Consider the following 9,648-nt stretch of genomic DNA (forward strand, 5'->3'; position numbering starts at 1 on the left):
TTCTTAAAGGCTTTATCGTAAGTGTTTTAAATTATACTAAGAAATCATGTATAAGGTATGTAGAAGGCTATATCAGTTTAGACACATTTTTATAGTGATATTTGAGAGTATGCTTTGAAAAATTTATAAGAACAATTTTAAATATTTAAAGTATGTATTAAAATATTTAAAATGGAGTTGTACATGTTTTAGAGCATTTTAAAATAGTAGCTTGAATATAGACTTTAAATGTTTTCCATTAGAAAATACTTTGACTTATTTTGATTTCAGGAGAAGCCTTGGCAAGGAAACCCCCACCTTTCCCCATCTCCAGGTTATGGTACCTTTGTGATAAGAACGTTTTTCTTTTCTTTCATGTAGAGCATACTCCTTCCATGTTACTGCTGATGGCCAGATGCAACCTGTCCCCTTTCCCCCTGATGCCCTCATTGGACCTGGGATCCCCAGACATGCTCGGCAAATCAACACCCTCAACCATGGAGAAGTGGTGTGTGCGGTGACCATCAGCAACCCCACAAGGCACGTGTACACAGGTGGCAAGGGCTGCGTTAAGGTCTGGGACATCAGCCACCCTGGCAACAAGAGCCCCGTCTCTCAGCTGGATTGTCTGGTGAGCGAGCATGAGGGGCCTGAGCTTCACTTCAATTAGGAGGGAATAGAATCCCCTCTGTTTTCTGTGTTAGCTGCTCAAGCCCCTCCCCCAAACTGGACAGGGTTCAGTTATTGCATACTACCCGGGTTAATTCCTAGTATTGATGACTTTATTTTTGGAGATGTTTTGCAGTGATTTGCAGAACTCACTCAGTAGACATGTTTTTAAATTTCTTTGTTTGAATTAGAAACAAGATTGTTTTACATGTTAATGTTTTAAAAACAAAACAACAACAACAAAAAAAAAAAACAGTTAATGTGGACTCTGATCCCTACAATCTATTTACCTTTAAATTTCCCTGTAAGCTCTAGATAAATATCAAGCCATCAACATTTGCTAATAATGGCATGAAAACCCTCCCAAATAGGTTTGGTATTGTCTAGGAGGTGGGGGAGATGGCTTTGCCTTTCTACTGTAGATTCAGTAAGACAGAGAGTTGTCTCACAAAGCACCTAGCCAGCCCATTGAGAGCTTAAAGATACCAATTTGCCTTAGTGTTGTTAGACCTATACTGTTGGTCTTTAGATTGTGGACTGGGCTACTCTGCCTGCATGTCTGCAAGATGTTATTCTCAAACCACAGGGGCAGATGTTTTAGAGATAAATACCTAGTATGCATGCATGTGTCTGTCTATCTCTATCTCTGTTTCCATCTATCTGTCTGTCTGTCTATCTATGTTAGCCATCCTTATATTGAGAAAGCCAATCCACTAAATTGTGAGATAAGTACTCAATACTCATTGGGCAGTATCAGGAAAAAATGAAAACAAAAACAGATTTGGTGTGTCTGTACTATCCAACAGTAAATGTTGGTGAGAAGACATGTTCCTTCCCCACAGGGAAATACACTCACACCAGCCTTCCACCTGTATGCTTTCGGGTCTTTCTGTACAGTTGGAAATCAGGAAGACAGATGAGCAGCCCTCTGAGTTGTTTACTTTTGTGAAAAGACAATGGCAGTCGGACCCTGATCTTTCCTGTAGAACAGAGTGTCCATGTCATGTCTCTCTTGAAGTAAAAAACCAGAGTAGCATTTAGGAATACATAGTATTATCAGTTGGCAATGCTCTACAGTGATTACATTCTATTATTTCACAGAATAGAGATAACTACATCCGTTCCTGTAAATTGCTACCTGATGGCTGTACTCTCATAGTGGGAGGGGAAGCCAGTACTCTATCCATCTGGGACTTGGCAGCTCCAACCCCCCGTATAAAGGCAGAGCTGACATCCTCAGCCCCTGCCTGCTATGCCCTGGCCATCAGCCCTGACTCCAAGGTCTGCTTCTCATGCTGCAGTGATGGCAATATCGCAGTGTGGGACCTGCACAACCAGACCCTGGTCAGGTGAGTACAGAGGCTTTCCTAGGGGAAGCCTCATTAAGAGGCTGCTGTCGGTTGAGTATGGACACAGTGGCAAACTGAGGCCAGCTGTGGATGAGGATTGCAGTCTTGTCGTATGTCAGAGTGTCACCAATGCCATATCTCTGTCATGTTCCCATTCTTTGGCTTACAGTGAGATGGAAGATCTGACTTTAAATAAACAGTATAATGTGGAATAAATGACAATACAAAGACCTCCCACCTAAATGTTTTCAACTTGGCCAGAGTCTTATTTGTGCAAATGGAAATCTACTGACGCAAGACAACAAAAGAATGTTAAAAATGAGCTTCCATGAATTGAAACCACAAAATGGCTTTAAAATATCTGTATTTCTCTGTAGCTATCTAAGAGGGTCATTGCCCTTGGGAGCACATGGGCCTCTACTAGGCTTCTAGATCTTCCTACTTCCCTTGGCACCTAGTCTGGTTCTATTTAGTGCTCATGACAGAGGTGTTCCAGAAAACTCCTTTTAAGGATAAGAACTTAAGACTAGTGTAGTGGTAAAGACCTGTAAACCCCAGCCTTTGGGAAATAGAAACAGGAAGATTTTAAATCAAGGCTGTCCTGCTGTCCTCTGACACAGATGTTACTTTTCCTTGGTCCTGTAGTCAGACCTGGCCTTCTTTGTACTGGCTTCCTGGAGAAGCACCAATCATATATGGGGAGTGGGGTAGAGCATGATTTTTACGTCTTAGCTTGGTCTGACCATGTGTGGCTAGTGGCTGCTCTGTGTGACGGGTTCCTGTATCTCCTATGACACAGCATATTCTCAAGTCAGCAACTTGGCAGTCACACTAGGGTGTGCCTGGAAGGGGAGGCTCAAGGAGCACCCATCCAGTGCTGACATGATAGTCCACAGGGAAAGATGTTTGCAATGAAGAACTGATGATTAACTGAGTTGAAGAAGTGATAAGAAGTCAGGATGAAGGAAAGGGTTCTGACAATTGTTTGAAGAGAAGAGTGGTACCACAAGAACTCCAGCCTGAGGTGATCATGGAGAGGCTTATTAGTATTGTTGAGGTCCACTTACTGGGCAGCAGCAGGAATTCTGAGCATGTGGGATGAGGGGACTAGCTGGGACAAGATCTGAAGTAGGGATTGAGCTTATGAGAAAGATTTCTGACTCATATCTTGGCTGAGAATTCAGGGCAGCAGTGGTGATTTTTTTCCTTCCCTTACACTTTTAAATTCTAAGCTTGGCGCTCTGTGGCAATAAGGTATGGGGGGCCTAGAGAAAGAAAGGACCTTCTTGGCATTGAAATTCCTAAGCAGTTCTATGCTGGGTCTTTCCCGGTTCTGAAGGTGGGTCCTTGACCTCTCTGATCTGCCCTGGCCAGTGCATGCTCAGCATGTAGAGTCAGGTTTGTGAGAGTCACTGCATGTACCCTCCCCACCTGCCAACCCCAGACCCTTCTGTGCTCTTGTTGCTGTCTCCACTGCCAGCCTGACTTGTTGCCTCATGCCCTTCCTGGGGTCATAAATCCCTGCCACCCAGTTGATTTGGATGCTCTTTGGACTTTGCATGAATGTCCCCTAGAAAGAAAGCCTTGCACCTGGGGGTGGGATCTGGCAAGTGTCTGTTGTCCTCAGTCTTTTTGTCTCTGCCTAGCACCTCTGAGGTCAAGAGGCCTGCTTGACCCTTGTTCTCTGGGAGTCCACATTTCCTAATGCAAGGCCCTTTTTGATTCACAATGACAAGGCTGAATACACAGGAGAGCTCATGCTGCGCTAGCAGGAAGGGCACTGCTGGTCAGTTCTCTTCTGAATGAGTGTGTTCTTGTAATGAGCTTTTTCCTTTCTGTGGGTTCAAGCCTTGGCCACTGAAGGACAGGTTTTTTTCATTCCATAAGGAAATTGTTTGGGTTTTGTTTGCTTATCTTTATTGTCTTTTAGTACTTAAACTCTTTTCCAGACCTGGGAAGAGTTTCACTGGGTCTATTTATCAGAGGCCCTAGTAGCATACTTGACTTCTGGCAGCAGCCTGCAGTGCCATTCCATTTCTTTAGGCCTTGGATCTTGAAAAGAGAAACAGAACCTGCAGGGGCAGTTTCCTGTGCTCCTCGGGGGAAGGTTAGTTTGATATTGCACACCAGCAGACACTGAGATGACACACAGTGAGTCCAAAACTAACAACACAACAGTGTTTACTTTGAGCTCTGGCAGGAAATCATTATTCAGTCTGGTTTGTTTTATCAGGCAATTCCAGGGCCACACAGACGGAGCCAGCTGTATTGACATTTCTAATGATGGCACCAAGCTCTGGACAGGCGGTTTGGACAACACTGTGAGGTCTTGGGACCTGAGAGAAGGGAGACAGCTGCAGCAGCATGATTTCACATCACAGGTGAGTGCTTGGCTCTGGCCTGCTGTGGAGTGTGTGTGGGGTGTGGACCATCCTCCCACCCCAGCAACAGGGTAGCCAGATAAACAGATCTCCATTAAATTTCAAATAACAGGTTTAAAACCATAGACTACAACACCCCCTACCCATCTGCCCCTGTTGCCAGGGAGAATGGTTACAAAACATATGAAGATGTTTTATATACACATAATTATGATAAAAGGAGTTTATACAGTAGAGAATGTACATGTTTCTTTCAGCAGGATATAGTCTGTTGTGTGTATTCTCACCATCAAATGCAGAGTGAGAGTGAAATGAATGTTGATTTGTTTCAAGGAGTCTTAAGAATATGTGGATACCCATCTCATTTTTTAGCCTTTAAAAACAATCATGGGAAAGTCCCACACTGAGGGGGCAAGTGGATACTGGGTCCCATCCCTTATAAAGCTATTTGCAGTTGATACCCACTAGCAAAGGGAAATCAGTTTTCTCCAATGGAGGGTAGCCAGATATATCCACCGCACTCTGGGCAGGCTCCATGCCTCAATAATTGGCCAACACAAACTCTTTGGGTGTTTAGGGGTGTGCATTTTGGTTTGGTTGGGCTTTTTTTTTTTTTTTGTCTTATTGGTGTTTGTGTGTGTGTGTGTGTGTGTGTGAGAGAGAGAGAGAGAGAGAGAGAGAGAGAGAGAGAGAGAGAGAGAGCGAATATAATGGTGTGTAAGTGGGTAGGGAGGTAGAAAGCATCTTTGAGGATTGGGGAGGGGGAAATGATCAGAATACATTGTATATTTTCAAATAGAAAACTATCATGCCCAACTAGATCTATAGAGTTGTATTCGTTTGGGGGTTTATTTTGTTTTGTTTGTTTTTTTAGGATAGGATCTTGTTCTGTAGCCTACCTTCAGGCTGTCCTCAAATGGAAGGCAGTACTACCTACTACTTAAGCCCCCAGAGTACTAGAATTGGAGATGTATGCTATTATTACTTTAACTGGAGCTTTAAAATAATATAAAAGCTTAATAACTTTTGAAGTAGTCTGATGTCACATGTATAGATCTAGACTTACTTGGCAGAGGTAGCACTTGCCCTTTTCTGGTGTCTTCCTCATGCTAGAGTTGTTCTTTTGTTTATTACTCAGCATTTATTTATTTGCATGTTTGTTTACTGGTAATAAAAATAAAAAATAGGGTAAAAATGAAAAACAACTCTACATGTTCTCTTAATTTCATTTCTGTTGTTCTGATAGAACACTATGACAAAAGCAGCTTAAAGAGGGGAAAAAAAGTTTATTTTAGATGAGTATTCCAGGTTACAGTCCATCATTGTGATAAGGTCACAGTGGCAGAAATTTGAGATAGCTGAATTGCATCCATAGTCAAGGAGCAGAGAGGAAGGGAGTCCTGCATACACACTAGCACAGTCTCTGTGATGCAGTCTAAGAAGTAGTGACATCTATATTACAGATCCTAGACATCCTATTTTCTTGCTCAAGTATGTCGTCAGTCAGTATATCTTTATGTTGACTTTTAATGCCATTCCCAAAGATAATTTCTTATTTCACAGCATGGATGAAACTATTTGATCCCCTACTGAAAGACCCCCGGGAGCTCAGGCCCCCAGGATCTTAGCCCAGGACCAAGGTCACCCCAATCACCAGGCGGAGTCGAAAGCTTGATGCAAACTGCATGAGGCTTTATTATAGCCTAACCCCATGTTAGCTTGGGCCTTTCATCCATCCACCATGGTGGATGGCTAGGAAAGATGGCTCAAAGCATCTGTATAGAGGTCTTGTAGGGCAGCGTAAGGGGAGTATCTAGGGGTACGCACAGGCTCAGGATTGGTGTGCCTCCAGGCTTGGAGGGTTTGCCCTGTGTTGATGGGTCAACTGGTTGTTATGGCCCATAGGCCCTCCCAGGGTGGTTGCTATGCTCTGCAAGTCATTGCTATGTACTTGTCCGTAAAGCACACCCAGAGCCGTAAAGCATAGCACCACCAGCTAACTTCTGATTGGTTCCTTGCCACGAGGCATGCACCTAACCTCCTAGTGACCAAGGCAAGGTCAGAAAAGCACGTGTTCGGCTGTTATGGCTGCCGAAATGGGGAGCTGGTCCCTTCACTACTTGTTTAATAGAGGGTTCTGAGCTTTACTGAATCTCTATGCCTCTTCTCAGTCTGGATTTGGCTGATTAAACCTCCTTTTTGCTATCCCTTTTTGTCCTATTTACTTATAACAGATCTTCTCCTTGGGATACTGCCCTACTGGGGAGTGGCTTGCCGTGGGGATGGAAAGCAGCAATGTGGAAGTTCTGCATGTGAACAAGCCTGACAAATACCAGCTGCACCTCCACGAGAGCTGTGTGTTGTCCCTAAAATTTGCTTATTGCGGTGAGTTCACCTGCAAGGTTGTCGATGATCTAAATGGAAAATACTTTTTAGAAATATGGTCAGAGATGGTATCTGGGGGAAAAAATGTTCCCCTCCATGCAGCTGGATGCAGTAATTCTAGTCTATAATTCTATTGCCCCTCTGAGCAGAGTAATGTCTGTCTCAGCCTGATTTGTTAATTTGCAAAAAGTCAGCAGGCACTGAAATAAGCTCTGAGTACATGCTCGTTTTGTGATGGGCTGGGGAACAATTGTTAGTGCTCAAGAATACTAGAAATCACTATGTACTGACTGTAATGAGGAACCAGGATCAGAAGGGATGGTTAGCTGCACCCAGATTCTTTTCCTCTCTGAATGAGAACAGAGAAAGGAAAGTTCACAAGGAGACTGTCTCTGTGCTTTGAATGGTCACTTATTTGTTCATTGGCTGTGAGGATAGATGAATGAATGTGTAGCTGACACACTAATTGGATATTCTATATGCATCTAATATGACAGGCATTTCACATTAGTTCACTATTTAATTCTTTTTGCTCTTATTGTTTCCATAAGCCTGAAAATGGCTGTGATGCTTAATAAAGTATTAAATAACTCGTTGTACTAGCACACGTGCACATATACAAATAGACTCAGGTGGGTGTGAAAGCCAGTGGTCTTCATCATCTACCCTAACCTATTCACCACCTTGGTTTTGAGGCAAGGCTTTTTTGGGGGAGAGAGTGGGGGGTGTTGAGACAGAGTTTCTCTGTGTACTCACTATGGAGACCAGGCTGGCCTCGAACTCACAGAGATCCGCCTGCCTCTGCCTCCTGAGTGCTGGGATTAAAGGCATGTGCCACCAATGCCCGGAGAGGCAAGGCTTTTCACTAAACTTTGAGCTTGTCTTTTTGACTAAACTAGATGGCCAACAGGTGCCCAAGGCCTACATACCTGTTCTACATACCTCTGGGGGTTCAATTCCAACAGTGAGCTGAGAATGAGCTGAAACAGGAGAATGACCCTGGAAGCTCATAGAGCAGCAATAGAAACAGTAATAGAGACCCTGTCTCAAGAAGTGAGAAGGAGAGAACTAACTCTACAAAGCTGTCCTCACCTTCACACATGCTTCCTGGCCTGTGTGAGTATGTATGTGTACACTCTCAGAAACCACACATAGACATACACACGCACACTGAAAGCAATGCTCTATTTAATTCATTCCAACAGGGGAAATTTTAAATATGTACCTTTGCTAATTCTAGGCAAGTGGTTTGTGAGTACTGGAAAAGACAACCTCCTCAATGCCTGGCGGACACCCTATGGAGCCAGCATATTCCAGGTACAGAAGGGCTACCTTGTGGCCTTTGAAACAAGTAATGGGTTGCCTCAGAAATGGAGCACATTAAATAGTCTCACATTAAATATTCTCTGCCTGTTGTTTTTTCTTACAGTCCAAAGAATCCTCATCAGTGCTTAGCTGTGACATCTCTGTGGATGATAAATACATAGTCACTGGCTCAGGGGACAAAAAGGCTACCGTTTATGAGGTCATCTACTGAAAACATTATGGCTTCATATTTACAGTTGAATGGGCCAAATGTTTGGAATTTGTAGAAATAGAAAAGTTATAATTAAAAAACAAACAAACAACAACAAAAAAAAACAACTGAAGAAACGTTTCCAAATGTTGACATAGAACTGCTTTGAGTCTACAAAGAAAATGCAACAAGTCTATCAATAGACAGTCACCTGTCTACCTTTGGACACCATAACCACACAGAGGCCACAAGTGTGGGATAGAGAAGCAAGCTACTGCCTGTCAGTCACATCTTGCCCAACTGTGAGCTTACTTTTCTGTTCCTTGCAGTTCACTTCACGTTGAGTCCTCTGTAGAGCAGTGGTGTCTCCAATGAACTTGTTTCTTGGTTTTGCATCTTGTGGTTTTTTTTTTTTTTCTTTTTGTATTTTTGTTGGTTCAACATTTGTATAAATTGTAAATATATTTGGTTTATTACAGTAAAGCCTTTAGTACCAGTAAGTGGTCTTCCTTCTTGATTGTTTTTTATCAGCATTTTGTAATCATGGATGTGGGTTTTGTGAGTAAAGTCCATGCACTCATAGGTAAGTTCTCAATGCTCCTGTCTTTGCACAAATATATTTGACTCTGGATATCTGCTGTGTTGGGACTGATCGTGTCAAAGTCCTTGTGAATAACCACAGACTCAGGATCAGAACTGAAACTGTCAGTAAATGACAGCTTCAGGAGAAGTTGAAAATACCTTGATACTCATTCTTTGAGGCTTATGATTAAAACTCAAAATTATCATGATTTTTATTTTGTTTTTAGCACAGGCTCACGTTGAACTGGTATCAATCCTCTTGCCTCAGCTTGGATTACAGTTGTGTGCCACCTTGCCTAGCTTCTTCTTCTTCTTCTTTTTTTTTTTTTTTTTAAATAATGTAACAAACAATGAGCCTGTTTTCACAATTCACCCCTACTGCCTTCTTCCCTCTTTCCTTACCCCAAAGAGACCCCCCCTCTGCCTTCATATGAGTGTAAGTTTGTGTATAAGGTTAATTCTAGATTGTGTGTATTAGAGAAAATACATACATTTTTCCTTCAAGGTCACAAATTAAAGTTCTGCCTTTTCCTGCTGTCTCATTGACAGGAAGAATTGGTTTTTCCTAGGAAGGCCCAGTTTTTTCTTATCTACATTCTTTTTCTTGTGTTTCAAGAAATGTATAGATGATTTATATTTTGTTTTATGATGTGTGCTGTTTGGAAAGCTCTGGAGTTCATGTCCCTGGAAAAGTGAGGTGGAAAGTCAGCTGATTATGTCTCATTACTACTTACATGATCTGTTATGCTAATTTACTTACTCCAGCAAGCCTTGATCATTACGACGG

General features: G+C 42.6%; 1 protein-coding gene across 14 annotated transcripts in view; it reads left to right on the plus strand.

The window, feature by feature from the left end:
- The window catches only part of Tle1 (TLE family member 1, transcriptional corepressor), a 92,200-nt gene extending 83,421 nt beyond the window's left edge, over window positions 1-8,779 (plus strand). For all 14 annotated transcript variants that reach the window (XM_035439841.1, XM_027400239.2, XM_027400241.2 and 11 more), the window contains 6 exons: window positions 361-610; window positions 1,750-1,997; window positions 4,231-4,378; window positions 6,613-6,763; window positions 8,004-8,080; window positions 8,193-8,779. In XM_035439841.1, the coding sequence (XP_035295732.1) occupies window positions 361-610; window positions 1,750-1,997; window positions 4,231-4,378; window positions 6,613-6,763; window positions 8,004-8,080; window positions 8,193-8,300 (982 nt within the window). In that variant the 3' untranslated portion in view covers window positions 8,301-8,779. The remainder of the gene's footprint in view (window positions 1-360; window positions 611-1,749; window positions 1,998-4,230; window positions 4,379-6,612; window positions 6,764-8,003; window positions 8,081-8,192) is intronic.
- Window positions 8,780-9,648: the final 869 nt, after the last annotated feature.

This window comes from Cricetulus griseus, chromosome 2, assembly GCF_003668045.3.
Source record: "Cricetulus griseus strain 17A/GY chromosome 2, alternate assembly CriGri-PICRH-1.0, whole genome shotgun sequence".
NCBI classification, from domain to species: Eukaryota; Metazoa; Chordata; class Mammalia; order Rodentia; family Cricetidae; genus Cricetulus; species Cricetulus griseus.